At 37.5% G+C, this 22,346-nt stretch overlaps 1 protein-coding gene across 1 annotated transcript in view; it reads left to right on the top strand.

The window, feature by feature from the left end:
* NAA35 (N(alpha)-acetyltransferase 35, NatC auxiliary subunit) overlaps positions 1 to 18,139 on the top strand; it is a 105,112-nt gene extending 86,973 nt beyond the window's left edge. Inside the window, exons 14-23 of the mRNA XM_011968514.1 lie at positions 2,771 to 2,877; positions 5,251 to 5,317; positions 7,917 to 8,015; positions 8,609 to 8,787; positions 11,176 to 11,312; positions 12,119 to 12,186; positions 12,874 to 13,014; positions 13,318 to 13,440; positions 15,556 to 15,636; positions 16,559 to 18,139. Of these exons, the coding sequence (XP_011823904.1) occupies positions 2,771 to 2,877; positions 5,251 to 5,317; positions 7,917 to 8,015; positions 8,609 to 8,787; positions 11,176 to 11,312; positions 12,119 to 12,186; positions 12,874 to 13,014; positions 13,318 to 13,440; positions 15,556 to 15,636; positions 16,559 to 16,618 (1,062 nt within the window). The 3' untranslated portion in view covers positions 16,619 to 18,139. The remainder of the gene's footprint in view (positions 1 to 2,770; positions 2,878 to 5,250; positions 5,318 to 7,916; positions 8,016 to 8,608; positions 8,788 to 11,175; positions 11,313 to 12,118; positions 12,187 to 12,873; positions 13,015 to 13,317; positions 13,441 to 15,555; positions 15,637 to 16,558) is intronic.
* Positions 18,140 to 22,346: the final 4,207 nt, after the last annotated feature.

Below are 22,346 nucleotides of genomic sequence, written 5' to 3'. Positions count from 1 at the left end.
ACAGAAAAACAGGGGAGAAAATCAGTGCAACCCAAAGCTCATTCTTTGAAAATATTCATGAAGTCAATGAACCTCTAATGAGACATAAGAAGAGAAAAATAGAAATGACTAATATCAAGAATGAAAGAAAGGGTATCATTACAGACTCTGTAAACATTAAAAGGATAGTAATGGGATATACAACTCTATCCATAAATGCAGAAGCAGATAAAATGGACCTATTCCTTTAAATGTAGATACAAACTACCAAAACTCACTCAAGAAGAAACAGATAATTTGAATAATTTCTTATCTGTTAAATAAATTGAACTTATAGTTAAAAACCTAACAATGCAAACCCCAGGCCAGCTCCTTGCAGTGTTTTCCAGAAAATAAAAGAGGCAAGAACACTCATATGAGCCAGAATTTACTCTTATCAAAACCAAACCAAAATTACAAACATGGAAAACTATAGACCATAGTTTCCTCATGAACACAGATGTAAAAATCTTATTCCACGAACACAGATGTAAAAACTTCAATAAATTATTAATGAATCAAATTGAACAATATATAAAAAGAGGTAGTACACCATGACCAAGTGAGATTTATCCTAAGAATCAAGCCTGGCTCACCATTTGAAAATTGGTCAGCATAATACACTGTATTATCTAAAATCTTAGTATATTCACAGAAATCATTTGACAAAATTCAACATCCATTCGTGATTTGAATCTCTTAGCAAAGCTAGATACAGAAGAGAACTTCCTAAACCCGATAAAGGACATATACAAAAATACCCTACAGCTAACATCATACTTAATGATGAAAGACTAAATGACTTCTCTTCCAAGAATGGGAAGAAGATAAAGATGCCCACTTTGCTCTTATTCAACATTGGAAATCTTAGCCAGTGCAATAAAGCAAGAAAAAGAAATAAATGACATACGGATTGGAAAGGAAGAAAAAATACTGTCCACTTGGAGATGACATGATTTTCCATGTAGAATGCCCATGGAATTTACAAGGAAGTTCCTAGAACTGATTAGTGAATTTAATGAGATGATAGGATATGAAGTCATTATACAAAAAGCAGTTGTAATTCTATATACTTGAACAATGGGAGATCAAAATTTAAAAACCGAACTATTTACACTGACATAAAAAAATGAAATACTTAGGTGCAAATCTCATATGGTTAATATTCAACAGTATTCAGTATATTAAATATTCAAATCCAGCATGGAAAATATTAGGGAAATGCAAATTAAACCACAGAAATACTATCTACCTTTTAGAATATCTTAAAAAAAAAAAAAAATCTGGCCAGGCGCAGTGGCTCATGCCTGTAATCCCAGCACTTTGGGAGGTGGAGGTGGGTGGATCACAAGGTCAGAAGTTCAACATCAGCCTGGCCAAGATAGTGAAACCCCATCTGTACTAAAAATACAAAAATTAGTCCAGCATGGTGTCAGGTGCCTGTAATCCCAGCTACTTGGGAGGCTGAGGCAGAGAATTGCTTGAACCTAGGAGGCAGAGGTTGCAGTGAGCCAAGATCACACCACTGCACTCCAGCCTGGGCAACAGAGTGAGACCCCATCTCAAAAAAAAAAAAAATGTGATAATACCAAGTGCTGACGAGGATGTATTTGGTGATAGGAATGTAATGTGGTTCGGCTACTTTGGAAAATAGCTTGGCACATTCTTATAAATTAAACATGTAGCTCACACTCCTAGTTGATTGCCTAAGGGAAGTGAAATTTGAAATTTGATATTCTTCTGGAAACCTCTGCAAATGTGCAGAGCTGTTTGTTCATGATCATCAAAAACAGACAACCCCATGTTCTTGAGCTGGTCAGTGTGGTACGTACTGTGGATAAACATACTGTGGTACCTGCACAGAGGAATACTACTCAGAAATAAAATGAAGTATAATACACTTACCAATGCCAATGAATCTCAACTGCTGGGTGAAAGAAGCCGGACTCGGAAGGCTATATGATTTCATTTTAATGACATTCTGGAAATGGCAGAATGATAGAGTTGGAGAGCAGATCAGTGGTTGCCAGGGGTTTGGGGCGGTAGGAGCGTTTGACCACAAAGGGATCCCATGAGGGAATGTTTTTAGGGTGATACAGGTTGTTCTGTATCTTGATTGTGAGACTGATTTGAAAAACTATGCTTTTGTTAGACTTGTAACTGTACAACAAACATGTAAGTTTTACTATATGTGAATTTAAAATAAAATTTAAAAACAGTATTAGGAAATCAAGGTATGGTATATTAAATATTAAATTACAGTGGATTGTTAAGGGAAGGAAATTAAAACATTATTAAATGCAAATTGTTTTAAATTTTTTCATGTTCAAATATTTGTATATGTTATTTAAATATTTAAATATTTGTATATGTTACAAAACATTCCTTAGAGGTAAACATAGGATTATCAAATAACATTTATAGCCATTTACTGTTTCATAGTTTATGAAGCATTTTTTAATACATTAGCTATTTGACATAATCTGATTAGTGAGTTTATTTTGACTATTTTAATATTACTACTCTTGGGAGATTTTTATTTCTGTACATTTTTTATTCTACATCAGAATTCGCCTTCAATAAGGATTAATAAGTAACGCTCATTGTGGAGACAGCAATTTATAAAAAATTTTCACGAACTTTCTATATTTTAATCACTTGTGTAGTCTGTGGTATTTATCAGTATACTCATTTCATAGTAATGACAACTCTGTGCGTGACACCATAACTAATATGTAACATTTGTTTTAAGACCACTTTCCTGGTGGATAACAAAAAGGTCTTTGGAACTCATCTCATGCAAGACATGGTGAAAGATGCCCTTCGGTCTTTTGTCAGTCCTCCGGTGCTTTCCCCCAAGTAAGTATTGTAAGACATTTTAGAGTTGTATGTGCTCCTTTAAAAAGCCAACTTCTCTGTACTCCTTTATAGCCAAAGTATCAAAATTGTTTGGGATCAAATCTCCATGTAAAAGTAACTTAATTGTGTTAAAATTAACTGATCTCTGCCACATTGTTTAGATTAAAACTGAGGTTTTTATGAGGTTGACAAAATTTCTGATAACTCCTCTAAGTTTTTTGTCTCTAGTGTAAGTGCTTCAACTTTGCTCCAGTAGAGGGACTGCCCCGAAAACATGCTGCCATCAGAGGCTGAAAAGGATTGCATGCAGAAAGAAGCATCATTTGATTTGGCATTCTGAGAAATACCAGGCTTTTCCAGTGGGGAAGGAAAGAAAGGAGTCATTATTTCTTAACAAAGCACTTACACACTTTGTTAAAAAATATATGTGCTTAACAAAGTGTATCTTTTCCACTGAAAGATACACGATGGCTTTCTATCACCAATTACTTCATGGTAGATCTAACTAATTCTATGTAATGACCTCCAAATATTTCATAATAAATATTGAATATCTCTTATCCAAAATGCTTTGGACCAGAAGTATTTTAGATTTCTGATGTTTTTGGATTTTGAAATATTTGCATGTACATAATATCGCTCAGGCTGGAGTGCGGTGGCATCATCTCAGCTTACTACAACCTCCGCCTCCCAGGTTCAAGCGATTCTCCCGCATCAGCCTCCCGAGTAGCTGAGATCACGGGTGCATGTCACCATGCCCAGCTAATTTTTGTATTTTTGGTAGAGATGGGCTTTCACTGTGTTGGCCAGGCTGGTCTCAAACTCCTGACCTCAAGTGATCTGCCCACCTTGGCCTCCCAGAGTGCTGGGGTTATAGGCTTGAGCCACTGCACCGGCCTGATATGTTTCTTTTACATGGTGGTGTAATTTTTGTTAGCTCAAATCTTTTGAAAGCAGAATTCAGCCTATTCACATTTGGTATATGCTATTGGGTCTGAGTTTTACGTTAATAAATCAACAGTATATTAATCCATTAAATAAGATGTCTTAAACAGAAATACACATAAAACAAGGTTATGCATTGATCAGTGCATGGAAATGTGACCACAGGCTCGTAGGAATCTAACCCTTTATTTCCCCTGTTAGCGATGATTTAATAGTCTAATTTAGTATCTTCAGAAACTTTATGGAACGTAACTACCACAGATAATGCTAAGTAACTATATATATGGAAAAGTTTATTGTGTGGTGTTCTAGTTGTTCCACTGTTTTAAAAATTTCAGCATTGTAGATGAGAATTCTCTTTTCCTTTGTAAGTGATTTGAAACTTCTTCTGGAGTATTGATGAGTTTCTCTTTATTTTAGGAGTTCAGAAGTTTTACCAGAATATTCATGTGTGATTTTCAGCCAGTCCTATCTGGAATTCAGTCATTAAAGACTCAAGTTTTCAGTCAGATCATTTGTCCCTGTTATTGCTTATTTATTGCTTCACTTTCATCTGTTTTGTTTTTTCCTTTTTTAGAGCTCCTAGCATACTAAGTCTTCTAGAGCTCCCTTACCTATGCCTCATGACATTCGTCTCCTAGTTATTTTTGCTGTGTTGTGAGAAAGTTCTTCCTCTTGATCTTCAAGGCTACTAATGAACATATTTTTCTACTGAGTTTTTAAATTTGAAAATCATCATCTTTAGATTGAGAGAGCCTTTTTAAAGTGCTTTATTTTAATCTCAGGTAATTTTCTTGCTTTAGGGTTAAAGATGTAGTGAACCTTCAGCACTTCCCATTTCACCAAATGCCTGTTCCAGGTGTTCACCTTTTTCTTTCTCCTGGGTGCTGGTTGCACTGTCTTTTCCATTGTGTGACCTTGGCTCTGTTTATCAGATAAGGAACACCATAAAGGAAACCACTTTGTGAGAAGAGATGAGGTGCCAGAGATGTTTAGGTGATTTATAACCAATGGTGAGGAGTGGGGATACAGAAAAAATTAGGATCCTGTATAGTGTTTTCTTTGTAATGACTATTATGAGCACAGTCCATGAGGAGATCAGTTGTAGGAAAATATGACACTGAAGTGGGGTCATGAAAAAGTAGGGCTTTGGACTTTTCCTTTTCTCCTTGCTAATTTGATCTTACTGGATCCAACTCTGATTGTTCAAATATAGATCTATAGGAATTGGAAATATCACAAATGTATTGTGTGAACTACATAATAATTGTAAAATGTTTCATAATCTAATACTAGCATTCTTTAACTTAGGAATCGGTTCCATTTTCTCTTTAATTCACCTTCTCCGTCATTTGTAGCATCTGCAGTAATTGCTGCTGCTTTCGTTTGAGCCGAATAGATTTTAATGATGTGACTATTATCTTGCAGGTGCTACCTATATAATAATCACCAGGCTAAGGACTGTATTGACTCCTTTGTTACTCACTGTGTTCGGGTAAGAGCTACAATTTGGATTGTCGTAATGGGTACTTTAAAAATCATGGGCTGTGGCCGGGCGCGGTGGCTCACGCCTGTAATCCCAGCGCTTTGGGAGGCTGAGGCAAGTGGATCCCCTGAGGTCAGGAGTTTGAGACCAGTAGTGAAACCCTGACTCTACTAAAAATACAAAAATCAGCCAGACGTGGTGGCATACGCCTGTAGTCCCAGCTACTCAAGAGCCTGAGGCAGGAGAATCACTTGAACCCAGGAGGTTTCAGTGAGCTGAGATCATGCCACTGCACTGCAGCCTGGGCAACAGAGTGAGACTTTGTCTCAAAAAATAAGAATAATAAATTGCTGGACTGTAATTCCTTCAGTGTCTTTAATTAATGCTTTTTTTCATCTAACATTTCTCACTTACTTTCAGTGAATAGATAAAAACTGTCTCCTCCTAACACTTGAGTGGCTGGTTTTATAACCTAAGGTCTTCTGATAGGTTATTAGCTACAGAGGCAGCCTTGGATGACCTCTCCCTGCAGCCTGCGAGGACCGCAGATAGGGAATGTTATGACTCTCAACTGGGAAAACAGCAGTTGCTTCCTTGAAATTTTTTGTGAATGGACATAAAAACTTCTTTACTTTTTTTTTAACCTTACAAAGAATATTTTTAACATCCTTATACACTTATCTTTGTATTCTATTAATGAACTGAGTTATAATAAAATTAAAATTATTGACTGGGCATAGTTGCTCACGCCTGTAATCCTAGCACTTTGGGAGGCTGAGGCAGGCGGATCACCTGAGGTTGGGAGTTTGAGCAGCCTGACCAACATGGAAAAACCCTGTCTCTACTAAAAATACAAAATTAGCCAGGCATGGTGGCGCATGCTTGTAATCCCAGCTACTCAGGAGGCTGAGGTAGGAGAATTGCTTGAACCCGGAAGGCGGAGGTTCTGGTGAGTAGAGATCACACCATTGCACTCTAGCCTGGGCAACAAAAGCAAAACTCTCTGTCAAAAAAAAGAATATATTAATTTAAATGAGATCACAAACTTTTTCATCTCAAGTAATTAGGAAAAAATGCAAATCTTGTAGTGAGTTGAATTATTCATTTTTATTTAATTTTTAAAAATATTTATTTATTCATTTTTAAGACAGGGTGTCCCTCTGTTGCCCAGGCTGGAGTGCAGTGATGTGATCCTGGCTCTCTGCAACCTCTACCCCCGGGGCTCAAGTGATCCTCTCACCTCAGCATTCGGAATAGCTGAGACTACAGACTCACGGCACCCACCTGGCTAATTTTTTTGTGTTTTTTGTGGAGACGGGTTCACCCTGTTGGCCAGGCTGGTCTCAAACTCCTGAGCTCAAGTGATCCACCCGCCTTGGCCTCCCAAAGTGCTGGGATTACAGGCATGAGCCACTGCACCCGGCTTCATTTTTATTTAATTAGATGTAAGTATTTCTCTTAGAGAATTCCAACAGGCGACTTTTTTGGGTCTACTTCCAGTTACTAAAAGTTTATCTATCTATGTATATGTAAAGAGAGAGAGAGAAAAAGCAGCATGGTATGGGGAAAAAAGAAAAAAACAGTAGAAGACCCGATTTCATTTCTTTTTTATCATTAATATTTTATCAGGCACATCACTGTTTTATAAACTTTCCTTACTTTGTTTTTTTTTTTTTTTTGAGACGAAGTCTCACTCTGTCGCCCAGGCTGGAGTGCAGTGGCACAGTCTTGGCTCACTGCAACCCCCGCCTCCCGGGTTCAAGCAGTTCTCTGCCTCAGCCTCCCGTGTAGCTGGGATTACGAGTGCCTGCCACCACGCCCAGCTAATTTTTGTATTTTTATTAGAGATGGGGTTTCACCATCTTGGCCAGTCTGTTCTTAAACTCCTGACCTCATGATCCACCCGCCTCGGCCTCCCAAAGCACTGGGATTACAGGGGTGAGCTACCATGCCTGACCCAACTTTCCACTCTTTAAAGAGTAAAATGCTTACATCTTCTCTGACCTCTTACAGGGTAGTTATTGATCAAATGAGATAATATCTGTCAAAGAATGCAAATATAAAACAGTATTAAACTTCGAGAATCTTCTAATTCACACTTAAAGCGTCTTACCAATCCATGTCTCTTGCCTGGTTAGTGGAATGTTGCGTAGTATTTTAGATGAGAACACTGTATGGAGAAAGCAGGAATAAAGAACAATAGTCAAGGTTTATGGCTATTAGCTCTTCTTAAGCTATATAAGTATTAGGCATTCTGGTGTATTTATAGCAGCACAGGAATGTCAGCCTTGAACATTGGCTTTTGACTCAAAATAAGCAGGAAAGAAATTGTCCTTGTGAAATTGGAAGAAGATATCTAAAGATCGAAAGAAGATATTTTTACCATATGAAGGGAAGTTTCACATGAAGCTGTGTTTTTTCCGGTTATTGATAAATTCTGGTGTTGAGTTCCTTAAACACCTATGTAAAATTGAAAGTATACATAGACATAGTTCTTATATACACAGCATTTTTTCCCCTTAAACCGGATTGTGAACTTGAAATGTTAAGTTTCTTTGGTACCAGGAAATTTCATATTTACGATTGACAAATTATATGTGTATTGCAGCCATTCTGTAGTCTTATTCAGATCCATGGACATAACAGGGCTCGACAGAGAGATAAGCTTGGTCATATTCTTGAGGAATTTGCTACCTTGCAGGATGAGGTAAGAGCCAGGTTCCCCTCTCTTCTAAAATTAAATGACTCACACACTTTGTCCAGATTTTTAAAAACAATTCTTCCGAACAATATTTTGACTGTTTAATTTTTCAACATGATCCACTTTTCACTTAAAATATAATGATTTCTTACACCAGCGTTTACAAAATGAAGCAGAACAATAATCCAAACTGGTAGACATCTTAAATATTTCTTTGATAATAGGAATAAATTATGAAAAATGTATAAAATGATAGTTTTATAACAAGGTTACGTGTAAAAATATTAATATATTAATTTTAAAGTTAATATATGTGCAGCAGCAATATTGATAAGTAAAGACCTGAAGTGTATTATTTGTATTTTTGTCCTTTAAAATTGATGTCTTTTTAGTTTAAGGCATGTTTAGGTAAATGTTAACCATTGTGAAATGAGAACTTCAAATGTAAACCTAACTAAAAATGCATTTGAAAATGTTTCTTTGGGTGGTCAGATTTAAATTTTCTGCTTATGTTCTTTTTAGCTGTATGTTTTTTTAAAGTTCTCTCATTACCTTAAGAAAACAAAACGAACACAGTTTATGACATTTTATTTTAATAGGCAGAAAAGGTTGATGCAGCGCTTCACACCATGCTGTTGAAACAGGAACCCCAAAGGCAACATTTGGCCTGTTTAGGTACCTGGGTCCTTTACCATAACCTTCGCATTATGATACAGTATCTTCTAAGTGGCTTTGAATTGGAACTCTACAGTATGCACGAGTACTATTACATATATTGGTAAGAGCACAGTTTGAGTTAAAATTGGTGGTAGGTGGAATGGATAAGATCTGAGAGAATTTAGAGTTAATTTCAGGGTACTTTTTCATTTAGTATATTTTACCTTTAGTTGTGGGACATTTGAGAAAATTCGAAAATTAGAGCTGGATCATCTTGAATATCTTTAAGTGCTATTGTATTGCATGAGTGTATTTTTCCAAATATTTATGTAAAAATTAACAAAAAATGGCTCCAAAGTAAATGGATTGATTGAAGATCATTTATTTGTTCCTATGGAGAAAAATTAACACGTTTTGCCCTGAATTTGGTGGCACTAGCTGTGGATGTACTTGACAGAGTTAAACATCAAATTGCAATCAGGACTGTCTGCTTAGAAGAAATCATGACCAAGCTGATTACTGGGAGCATAACTGTTTCAAACCGTGGTGCTGAGGATGCACTTCAGAAGCTTTGGAGTTGATAAAAGATGATCTTCAGCAGAGTAGTTCTTCCCTTTCACTTGAGGACAAAATAAAGAAACCCAGTAAGAGGATGCTTGAACATATTTTAGGCATGTAAATTTAGGCATGTAAAAGCTGTCATAGAAAGAAAATAAAATTGAGCATTAATGAATTCAGTTATTTTGAATCTTTTTCTCAATCTGGCACATAATTTTAAACTAATGACCTGTGTTACTCATCACAAACACTCAGCTTTAGTATATTAGACTTTAATAGAGTTCACCTTTTAAACTTATTTAAACTTACTGAACTTAGTAATTAAGATATTTTATATTCTCTGAAGTCACTGCTGTGGGAGGGAAAGTAATTCTCTTCCATGCTGTTGACGTAGATTTTGTTGTGAGCAGTGAAGGCTCTTGACAGATAACTCTTGCCTATGAAAAGTGAATCTGAGCATCAACTATAGCAATATGAGAATAATTTTCCTTGCTATATGTTCTTCAACATTTATATAGATAATACCAAATAATCCTTAATAACAGGTATTTATATAGCTGCTTTGGATACTACATTTTGTTATTCATAGTAGACAGTACTGGTTTTATTAATTTTTATATGCTTCTTTGCACAGAGAATTGGGATCTTAATTCAGCAAATAAATGATACTCAGATAAATACTCCATTACACATTTGTCTATATTCATAAGTAGATTTGTTTCTTTTCTTATTGAAAGAACTTTCGTTCTGCCCATAAATACCCTTGTGGTCTTTTCATAATTGTTTTTGAACTGCTTTTTAATTTCAAAATGACAGATTGGGCTCCTGCATTTCCCTGAGATAACCTTTAGTTTTTCATGCATACGATCCCTGAAGCATGTGGACTCTTTTTAAATCATCAGCAAAAACAGTGATCCTTAAACTTTAACATGCATCATAATCACTTGGAAAGTGCATCAATACACAAATTTCTGGGCTAATTCCTGACCTGTTAGGTCTAGGGTGAGACCGAATAATTTGCATTTCTAACTGGTTCTCAGGTTAACTGCTGCTGGCCCAGAGATGACAATTTGAGAACCATTGGTATAGAATATCAGCACTCTCTTAGACATAAATGTATATTAATTTTGATAAAGCACTTAATAGATCATTGAGGTACCTGATATTTGAGAGGAAAAGGCTGCATCTTAGTTGTCCCCTTCACTCATGTGTCCTTAGGTTAGATAAACAGAAGGTAGGCGGCACCGTCAGTTCCCTATAGAAATCCTTCACTTGAATTAAGGTATATGAGTTGTTACGGACTCTCACATTTTGTAGGGTGGCAGGGAAACAAAATTCAGTTATATGCTGTAAAAGGGTACTATAGTAAATGTTTTTCTTAAATTCAGGGCCAGGAATTGTTTACTCTCCATATGTAATTATAGGTCTTACTATTATTGATTATGTTATGAAGTGTGTGTATATATATATGTCTCCTAGATTTGAAGACTTTTCTGGCTTAGCAGTGTTAAAGTTCTGAAAAATTAGTGTCTGGTAGAATGTTCTGTTTTATATTTTGTTTATTAAACTCAAGTAAATTGTAAATGTGAATGTTCTTAATTTTTAAGAATGATTTTGTGTAATGCCAATAATTTTTTATCTTTTTCTGATTTTATTTGTGATTAAAATATTTATAGACTGAACTGAACTGTGTTCTGATATAATGAAAACTTAATGGGTATTCATTTGATCTGCATATGTACATGTATAATTATCAGGAAATCTGGAAAGTTGTAAAATGTTGAAAGGGAAAATTAATCCTTGTGTTCATTTCTTGTAAGATCTATAATCGAATGATCTGTTTTTAAAGACCTAAAGCATTATTTGAAGTATCTATTGTTGTTAATATATGTGTTGATAAAGCTGTCTCATTTAGACATCTACCATTAACTAACATTTTGTATCCTTTAAGGTATCTCTCTGAATTCCTTTACGCATGGTTGATGTCAACATTGAGTCGTGCAGATGGCTCTCAAATGGCAGAGGAAAGGATAATGGAAGAGCAGCAGAAAGGCCGTAGTAGTAAAAAAACAAAGAAAAAAAAGAAAGGTGCTGTGGATTATTTTTAAACTTAAAAACAGAATGTACTTTAATTTCTACAGATAAATAGATGGAGCTACTTGTGAGTTAGTCATTATATTTTAGCTCTTGTTCCTCTTCTTTTCAGAAACTATAAGGTAGAGACTGAGTCCCAGTATTAATGACATAAGCTTTTTGGTTCCTTTCCTTGCTTTCATTTCTTTGCTGTTCTATCAGAATCTTTGATCAAGAAGTAGCCACGTGGCGTGTGCAAGCAAGATACAGGTTAGGGGACAAGACAGCAGGAGGCCATTGACCTTTTGACAGAGCCTGATAGCTCAGGAGGGCAGTAGTTCTGGAGCTGTGCTGTGGTAGTGGGCACCAAAAGGTGCCTTGGGCATCACCCAAGAACCATGAGGACAGAGAACTGTTTCAAAGGGACTGCCCTATTGATCACTTAGGGAAGGCTATAGATATTGCTACAATTATTGTAAAATACTGTTTCATATTTCCTCAGGACTTAAAGCAATTTGGATGGGTCATTAAATCACTGTATTCATGGGTTTCCTTTAAAAGGTTAAATCTCTGGTGAATTCAGAAAAGTTATAATTACTTTATACTGGAATTTTATAGTATTAGCTATTTGGGGACATGATTATTATATTTTATTATTTGTAGATTTTGACCATAAATAAAATTTAACCTGTAGGAACAAACTGAAGTTTTAATTTAGTATACAAGCTGGAAGATTTTTTTAAATTAGATTTTCTTTTCCAATAATGCAAGAGGAAGGAGGAAGAGATTATGGAAGATTATGTTTTTCTTTCTAATTACAGTTCGCCCTTTGAGCCGAGAGATCACAATGAGCCAAGCATATCAGAACATGTGTGCTGGGATGTTTAAAGTAAGTTGTTGAAAGTAAAGTTCTTTTTACCTTTTAGCTGTATGTCTATTATATAGTTTATTTAAACTCTTTTCTGTGGTTCTTTCCAGATTATAAATTCACCTTTGTTTTACTTTATCTGCTTGAGGATTACCTTTATTATCATTAATTTGTTCAACAACCATTTGAACCCTTGCTATGTGTGAGATACTTTGTACTGAGTACATTGCAGGGGATACCAATTCTATATGGTCCTTGTTTGAAGTCTGTAGCAACAGACCAGTTGATGTGTCTGTGACAGGTAGTAATAAAAGGCAGAGAGTACTTCTGATGGATGATCAGGCAAGGCTTCCTGGAAGAGATGGAGGTTAGGTTTTTTAGGAGTGTATTTGGAAGAGGGTGAGCTCGACAACCAATGACTTAAGCAAAAGCAGGCCTTTTCAAGAGGCAGTGGGTACTAACTCTTAAGTTGTACTTGGCAGTCCAAGAAATCATTTGAGGCAACTTACATGAAAATGCATAAAGCAAAACATGGACTTTGTTTGAAAATAGGACCTGTGCTTATGACAATTATATGTCCTCATTTTTTCAGAAGCGTTTACCTGAAGGTTTTAAATAGCTGTTTCTTGTCTTCTATTCCGTATTGATGAGAGTGTTCGCTTTTTTCATATTGATTTCATCTTTTTTCTTGTTCCTTTTTTCATTTAGACCATGGTTGCATTTGACATGGATGGCAAAGTACGTAAACCGAAGTTTGAGCTTGATAGTGAACAAGTTCGGTATGAGCACAGGTTTGCTCCGTTCAACAGTGTGATGACCCCGCCGCCCGTGCACTACTTACAGTTCAAGGTGAACCTGCTCAAGGAAATCGTTCGGAAATCTTCTGTCTTAGACCTTCTTAGAGAGATGCTGTTTGTACCTAGCCATCTTGTTAAATTTACAGTTATTTAAATTGTAAGAATAATGTGAGGTAGCATATGAGGGTTGAGAATTACATATTACCTAGGAAAAAATAGGGAGATGTGCCAAATGTTTGCCCCAGTGTCTGTATATGAGTGGATAGAAAATGTAGAATTCTTTAATAATTAGAAATGGGAGTTTAGAATTGTTCATATTAAACATGTTTTGAATTATATTTACCCTTCTTTTTAGGAAATGTCTGACCTCAATAAATATAGCCCTCCTCCTCAGTCTCCTGAATTGTATGTGGCAGCTAGTAAGCACTTTCAGCAGGCAAAAATGATATTGGAAAATATTCCTAACCCGGACCATGAGGTAAGACTGGATTCACAGTAATTTTAAGGGAAAAGCGTGGCAGGAAATACATCACTTACTGCTGGATGAAAGTTAATTATGAAAGTGAACTTTAATAGTGTTAGTGAATATAACTTGTCATGTTTCTGTGAAAGATTTCGGATAGTTTTGTCAAACTAACCTTGTCAGACTTCAAGTTATTTTAAGAATGAGGTGATGTAAATACCTGCTTTGTGTAAATTTAGAAGTCAATGCAAAGACACATTATGACTCACAATCATGAAGTAAGAAGGGTAAGCATAAGATCCAGACTGATCTGATTCATAGCTCAAAATGTTAGCATTGAAACATTTCTGGTTTAATCAGTTTGTTAAGGGGGCCGGGCGTGGTGGCTCACACCTGTAATCTCAGCAGTTTGGGAGGCCCAGGTGGGTGGATCACCTGAGGTCAGGAGTTTGAGACCAGCCTGGCCAACGTGGTGAAACCTCGTTTCTACTAACAGTGCAAAAAATTAGCTGGGCGTGGTGGTGCATGCCTGTCTGTAATCCCAGCTACTTGGGAGGCTGAGGCAAGAGAATCATTTGAACCCCAAGGTGGAGGTTGCAGTGAGCCAAGATTGCGCCATTGCACTCTAGCCTGGGCGACAAGCAAAACTCCATCTCAAAAAAAAAAAAAAAAAAAAAATTATTAAAACGTAACTAAGTTTTACATAAATATGAAAAATGACCTGGCCAGTTGTCACAGAAACCACCTTATTCCACTTGACTATTTAAAATAAAGGCTATTGCTTTTGAAGACTCTGAGATATCAAAATAAACTTGGGGAAAAAAATTGTTTCAGGCTTTTGGTATTTTAATAATTTACCATATTCCTAATTTTATTGAAATACATTTATTTTCTAAAAATTACCTGTAATGCGCACATACTGTTTTGGGAAATATATCTTGGGACCACTTCCATAGAGGGGTAGCTTAGCAGTATTTGTCAAAAATCATTAATGCTTAGATCCAGCAATTCTGCTTTTTGGGATTTATATAGATACATGAACACATACAGGAAGTGAGAGTGATGAACATAAGAGTATTCATTGCAGCAGGATTTCTAATAGCAAAAAGCAGGAAGAAACAGTAGTATCCATCAACAGGGGACTGATACATGATGATACATTCCTACAGTGGTATACTACGCAGCCTTAAGGAGGATGAGGAAGCAGCCTTAAGGAGGATGAGAACTGTGATGGAATGCTCCGTATGATTTAAGAAATCTAAAAAGAAAGGCGCGCTTTAATATGCATAGTATGGTGCAGTTTCAATCAAAGGGGGCAAGGGAAGCCTATATGTATGTGTGCGAGCATAAAATATCTTTAGAAAGATAATATCAGAATTGGTAGTTTTGTTTCCTTCCTTGGAGGGAAGCAGAGTGCCTGGACGAGGGATAGGGGAGACACGTTTTAAAAATTATATGTACCATCTAAGAAAATATAAAGGGGGAGTCTAAACATTTGAGGAGCTACCTATGATAGATGACATATTTCATTTAGTGAAACTTCATTTGTTTATTCAAAGATGAGTCTGTGCTCCTAATACTATGTGTGCTATGCTGCCTTTTCAGGACTTTGCAGCCTAATTTTTTTGTTATTCAGGAAAGCGAGATAAGGTAGCCATTTCAATTCAGAGTTAATTGAAATGAAGTTCTGTATTATTAAAAGAAATATATTTAGAATTTTAAATTGCCTTTATTTAATAAAACATCAACACTTCCATTATACAAAGTTCCTGTTAGTATCTATAATTAAGAAATTTTGGCTGGCCACAGTGGCTCACGCTGATAATCCCAGCACTTTGGGAGGCCAAGGTGGGAGAACTGCTTGAACCCAGGAGTTCAAGACCAGCCTGGGCAACATAGTGAGTTCCTGTCTCTGCAAAAGTTTTAAAATGAGCTGGGTGTGATGGTGCACAGCCATTTGGGAGGCTGAAGTGGGAGGATTGCCTGAGCCAGGAGGTTGAGGCTTCAGTGAGCCATATTCTTACCACTGTACTCCAGCCTGGGTTGACAGCAGGACTCTGTCTCAAAAAAGAAAAAGAGAAATTTTGACTATGAAGTTAATGTTTCAATAGTTTTATGTTCATGTTTCAGGTTAATAGAATTTTAAAGGTTGCCAAACCCAACTTTGTGGTTATGAAGTTATTGGCGGGAGGACACAAAAAGGAATCTAAAGTGAGTACGTTGTGGGAAAAAGAAGTGGTCTTAAATTATTGTGAAGTTTCATAATTTTTTCCAATAAGATGTGTAAATATTACAGGAAGAATTAAACCACTGAACAAAAATCATTCTAAAAAGTTTGGTTCAGCAGCAAAAACTTAGAGCTTGCCATTTTGCCTTAAGATGTATATTTTGTTGGGTTAAAATTTCTAAAGTCTGCTCATATGTTTTCCATCTCCTTGCTGTGTAAATTACTGAATAACTTGGGGTAAAAAAAGAAAATTTATGTAAAGAAAATTTTATGGGAGAAGTACGAGGTATTTAAATGTCATCTGCCTTTGGGAAAGTGAGTGCTTTAATAATGAAAGACTTCTTTGTAATGGCTCAGAAGAGGAGACTGTAAGCTTTTTTTTGGTAATGTTGTATCATCTATGCCACGTCAGTATTTCCGAGCACAGATTCTGCGCTGTGGAGAGGCCAGCCGTGGAGGCATTTGCCTGTGTGTGTTGTGCACCTTGTTTTCTTCCATTGTTTCCTGTGATCTGCCTTCCTCCTCTCCTGCCCTGGTTTCCTACTGACTGACTCTCTCATCTCATTGCTTAGTTCTGTCAGTTACCCTGGAACTAAAAAGTATGCTGACCCCTGATCTAACTGAATGCCTTTTCTATAATTTTTGACTATTTATCTTTTTTAACTGTTTTCTGAAGATAGAAAACAGCTGGTCAGCCTGTTTTCTTATGATCTTCATAAAACTCAAATTAATCAGTTTTTCTTCCATATCCTATCTTTTTTGCCATTAACCTAGTTTTTAAAATCTATTTTGTGCTGCCTTGTTTCTAAGAACACAAGAAACTCTAAAATAAAAATAGTCTTTGTTTTGTGTACCATCTGAATATTTGTAGATACATTAATTGGCTTTCTGGGTTTTCTTTAACAGGTCCCTCCTGAATTTGATTTCTCTGCTCATAAATATTTTCCTGTTGTGAAACTTGTTTGAGAGAGACTGGGAAGGTGGCCGTAAAGAGGCAGAGTCTTCTTTCAGGCCCCACTCTTGGAGGGCACACCACCAGGCTCCACATCACGGGAAGTGGGATGGATTTCTTGGATAACAACTCATTGTAAGGAACACTTTTAGTTTGACAGCCTTATATGACGTGAATGAAAACTGCTGTTTTAAAGTGGTTTATTATGTTTCATGGAAGAAACTGGTCTTATTGAATGCATTGATGAACGTTATATGGTTTTATTACAGATTTAATCACAAATCATTTTTTATGAATGATTGAGTGAAAATAGTGTTTATAAAGGTTAATAAATTTCTTGACCAAAAAAAAAAAATGCACTGCTGGAGATGAGAAACAGTAGCTCTTTGTCCATGTTAAGAACTGAAGAAGGTGTATGCTCTTTAACATTTGAGTAGCTCTAAAACGTTATCCAAAAGAAGTTTCAAATCAAGGGGTTAATTAAACACTTGTATGAGATTTTGGTAAAATACATTTAGAAGAGGTTTTTGGGAGGACTTCTAAGATAGAAACTAAATTACATGAAAATTGTGATTTTTATGTGTCATGACATCACAAATTATATATCTAAGAATACAGATGTGTAAAAAAAAATCCTTTACCTGTTACTTTTGGCACTTTTAAAAGATTATACATTATGTTTGCTGGTGACATTATTCAAAAAGGAGGCAGATAGAAATGTATATAGATTAAAATTTAGGTCTAGGTTTAAATGTGGTGTACTCCTTTTTGTTTACTTCATAATTCAGTTTAACCCATGAAACATTTTCAAATGGGTGTCTGTTAAGTATCCTCTGGCTTTGAAAAACTGACTACATCCCCCTGTGCTTCCAAGTGCCTGCTGCCAGAGGCCCTCCCCTTCCTTTCCCGCTTGTCCTGTCTCCGCTCTGATGTTCGCGATGGCAGCTGTCTAGGCCTTTTGGGCCTGCCTTTTTGTCCTCTGTAGCAGGCAATACTCTTAGCAAAATGAGCCACTCTGTGATGTAAATTGGCCTTGATGGCTTAGCCTAAGACTAGTGACAGTTTTATATTTGGTCTGTGGTTAAAAAGGTTCTCAGCTTCAAATATCTTAACTCTGATTTGATATCTTTCATAAAAACATGATAGTGAAACTTGTCTGGCAGTATTTTAAAGCAGCTCACCTGACCGAACTTGCTAAGGGTGTTCCTGTTGCCCCTCTTTGCAGCGAATGAGCTCTCCTGGCTTTCCTTTCCAAGAGTGGTAATACTTGTGTTATTCAAGAACAGCCATTAGGCATCCTGAAATTTCAGAACCCAAAAATCTTTTTAAAAATGTGTGTGTGTTTTTTTTAAGTAGCCTGTACAATAGAAACTTGAATTATGGAGAGATGAAGAGTATACCTGTTACTGATTTAGTTACTTTGTTGAGAATGAAAACATTGTTTCTGGCTGGTAATTACTGAATGCTTTAAATGAAAAAAGGCAAAGGAATGGTAGGAAATAGGCAAGACAAGAAACAAGGAATCAAAAGAAAAAGCAAAGAGGAAACCGGAATGAGCATGGACATTTGGCAAACAACCAAGAAGAGAGCCTGAAGCAAGTTAGAAAGCTGAGAAATTCTTCTTCTTTCCCAGTGGCCAAGATACAAAGTATAAAAAATATGTCCCCTTTAAAAGCAAAAAAAGGAATATAGAGTAATGCAACAAAGGCCCTGCTAGATGATGGGATCACTTTTAATTAAGAGGGGTGCTCTGGCATTTTTTAGCCACTATGTCTGATTGAGTCTGCTGGTCTCCTGGTATAGTTGAGCATCTAGGTTATTTTGAAGTAGGTCTTGCTAAGTAAAAGTTTTCCTATTAACCTATTATCAACTAAAAAAAGATTGATTAGTGTTAGATTTATCAGTGTATGTTACAGAATCGTGTGGTTTCCTTTAAGTAGGTTTAATTTTTGGTTTTTAGTTTGTTTAGAGATGAGGTTTCACTATGTTGCCCAAACTGACCCAAACTTGTGGGCTCAAGCAGCCCTCCTGCCTCAGCCCCCAGAGTAGCTGGGATTAGAGGCACATGCCTGCTTGGCTAGTTTTTGTTTTTAAACAGCAGGTTTCTAACTATAAAAACAAATTTGCCATTTTATAATTTTTAAAGTAATCTGCCATTCAGGGTACTTACTGAAAAAACTAGAATAAGACAGTCTCCTCTCATAGAGCTTTTATAATCTTACAACGAATGCAGAAAAGCAACAGGTATTGAAAATGCAGTGAGGAATATGCCATATGCTGGGTAGGAGAACTGCCCCATATGAAACTTTAGGTGACAAATCCCCATCACATTGATTCAGGAGGCATTGCTGGGAAAAGGGTCCCAGACAGAATGTGCACAGGCTGGAGGGGAGAGGGTGGCAGCCTGGCTGAAGTACAGAGCAGGAAAAGGATGGCAGAGATGAACTTGAGAGACAAGGAGAAGCCGATACCCAAAAACCTGGGAGGCCAGGTTAAAGATTTTGGACTTTATTCTGATGTTGGTAGATACTACTGAAGGCTTTTATGCAGGGACATGATGGGATCAAATCAAATCTGCTTGCCTGAGACCGGTTCAAAAGGGAGGCAGGGAATCCAGTCATGTGAGAGAAAACGTTGGTCTTAACAAAGGTAGTGGCAGAGCAGGTGGAAGAAAGTGGATGAAATCAAAAGTTTTCAGAACTAACAGCTAACGGGACATGGTAAATGAGAGTTTCTGCCAAAATCAAGGATGATTTTTCAGAAATTTCTTGGCTTTGGCAGCTGGACGGTGGTGGTGCCACTTGCTTAGTTATCTACGCAAGGTAGACCAGGTTTGGGATAAAGATTGCTTTAGACCTTGAGGTATTTTTGGGAAATCTTGAAGATGGAAGGTAGGTTGATCTCGAACTGGGAGGTGCCATCTGGGGTGGAGATGAACTGAGGACTAAGTAACTACAGTCACTGTAATTTTCTGGGGGTTGCCGTTGCTCAGGGGGCTCCTAGAATAAGGGCCTTGAGATCGGTCCCAAGGAACAGACTTCGGAGGGCCAGGGAATGGGAAGGCCAGTGAGGTGGTGGGACAGGCTGCAGGGAAGAGTACCTCAAAGTCATACCAGGCCACTGTTTGACAAGCGTGCCTGCTCCACTGTTTTGTTTGCACAAGACTCTGACAGTATACTGCCTTAAATAGTCAAAGCGCACCGTTTGGAAAAGTTTAGGGGAGGTGGTGGTTTCCCTTGTTCCTCTTTGGCTGTGCTCTGGGCACTGGAAAAAGCTTGCAGAGGAGACTTATCAGGAAAATAAGTAGAATGCAGGGCCACATGCTGCTCAAAGGCCATTAAGAGAAGGACTGAAAAGAGCCCATTGAACTTGGCAAGTAAAGATTGCTGGTGACTGGGGCGAGCTCTTTCTTGAAGCGGTGGGGCAGAAGCTGGAAAGTCAGTTGAGGTGTAGACCGTGCAGACAGTGACTCAACTGGGCTTGAAGAACTGACTTCCCCATATTCATACTTGCCCCACTCTCTCTATTCGTGGAGTGGCTGGTATGATCTTAAAAGATAAAATGCAAGCATGGTCACTTGACAACTCAAAGTTCACTGTTCTCTAATGAATGACCTAGTCTTTACCCAGAATGCCAGTTTGGCCCCTTCCACTTCTCCTACTTCGTTTCTGCCCTCTCTGTTCAGCCCCTCAGGCTGCAGCCACGTTGCCTCCCTGAGACCCCCAAGCCTTTAGTATCAAATTTTGGAGACTCAACATGAAGTTACTATGCAACAGCTCTGTTGAGTCTCTAAACTGATCATGAGGTCAGGAGATTGAGACCAGCCTGGCTAACAGTGAAACCCCGTTTCTACTAAAAATACAAAAAATTAGCCGGCATGGTGACACGCATCTGTAGTTCCAGCCACTTGGGACGCTAGAACTACAGATGCGTGTCAGCACAGGTGACTGTTCTATTTTGTTGGAACAGCCCACAGCCCTCTCCATTGTTGGCTGAATCCGCCGTGATCCCTAGGGCAGCCTGGAGAAAGCGTGCAGACTGCACACATGCCAAGCACACAGCTTTTGGGGCCCTGTGGGTTGAAGATGTACTGACAGTTCATCTCATTCCACAGAAGGTTTAAGGCAAACTGACGTCCTTAGTCCATAGTTTGAGGGTGGATTCTTTAAGGATCTAACAGAGGATGAAGGGGAAAAGCAAAAAACAGAGCTCTGACACGTTTTAAAAGTTGAACAGAATATTTTATTTCTCAGCAGTTGTATGCAGACAAATTAAACATGAGATGAATAGAGACTTTATTGAGAAGGCAAGAGAAAATTTGTCAACCCCAAGAAGGACTCAAAGTGAGGCTGGAAGAGGACTTAGAGTATGAAAGTACTCTAAGAGTTTATCTAAGTTGCCTTTTCTGGGTGGGAAAGTTTAACCTTAGCGACAAGGTAAAAGGACATCAGACATGAAGATGTTTAAGTTGGAGGTGGCAGCATGAATTGCAAACAGGGCCTGCTTCAGTGACTGTGTGCTTGTAGTCCCAGCTACTTGGGAGTCTGTGTGAGGCCCGGGGTGCCAGCACACCAGCTAGATGCTCCGTAACTTCTAGGCCCCATTTGCCCCTCTGAAAATAAGAGGGTTGGATCAAAAGATCTCTTGGGCCTCAGCATCTCAAATCCTGTGGATCCTCCCACTCATCCCTTAGAGAGCCTTGCTGGGAAGTCAGTCATTAATGGTGTGGCCAGTTATTTGCAAGTGGTAAGAGCCTATTTACCATAAATAATACTAAGAACCAACTCAAGTCAAACCTTAATGCCATTGTTATTGTGAATTAGGATTAAATAGTAATTTTCAAAATTAACTTGATTTTAAAATCAGTTTTGTGAGTCATTTACTACAAGCTAAATTGTGTACACTATGACAAAAACCATTGTATTCCTGTTTTTCTAAACAGTCCCAATTTCTAACACTGTATATATCCTTCAACATCAGTGAACTTTGTTTTCTTTTACTCCAGTAATAAAGTAGGCAGAGATCTGTCCACAACAAACTCGCCTCTCATGCCTTGCCTCTCACTGTGCTCTGCTCTGGGTCAGCCCCCTTTTGGCCTGTTTTGTCAAAAGCCTAATCTCCTTACTTTTCTTGGTAATATATATTTAGGGAAGGTGTTGCTTTGCCCACACACAGGAAGCAAAGTAAATACAGACCACAAATGTTCAAATTGTAAGCCACTTAATAGCGTTTTGCACATTAAAAATGACAAGGGTTATTATACAAGTAGCCTTTTTAAAAATTCTCACACAAAACAGCTTTGTATTTAGACTTAAAGCTGTTGCTAGTTTGCTAGTGACATTTGTGTTAACAGTCAGTGTTCTAGGCCATTGATTGTCAGAATCAGAAGTGACTGCACAAGAGCATAAGCCAGTCAGTCAGTGAGAACAGATAACAGGCTGGCACCAACGCATGGCACAGCACGTGGAAAGGAGGACATCAGAGGGAACCCAGAGTTCTCTGTCTCTCCTTCACAGCAGATGGACTCTTCCTATAGGTGGCTATTAATTTACACAAAGTTATATTCCAGAATCAGGAAGCCCCACTGTCGCCAACACTTGAAGAACTATGTTCCATTTTTGGTGTTGAACTTCTCATGAAATACCTATTATCAAAAATTGTGACATCTTATTAGACACTTCAAAAGTACCCCCAAAAAACTCTTTAAAAGACCAATCTTTTCCTACACACAGTACATACTAA

The sequence above is a fragment of the Mandrillus leucophaeus genome, unplaced genomic scaffold (assembly GCF_000951045.1).
Source record: "Mandrillus leucophaeus isolate KB7577 unplaced genomic scaffold, Mleu.le_1.0 Scaffold847, whole genome shotgun sequence".
Classification (NCBI taxonomy): Eukaryota; Metazoa; Chordata; class Mammalia; order Primates; family Cercopithecidae; genus Mandrillus; species Mandrillus leucophaeus.
This window is presented reverse-complemented; position numbering and strand designations above follow the sequence as displayed.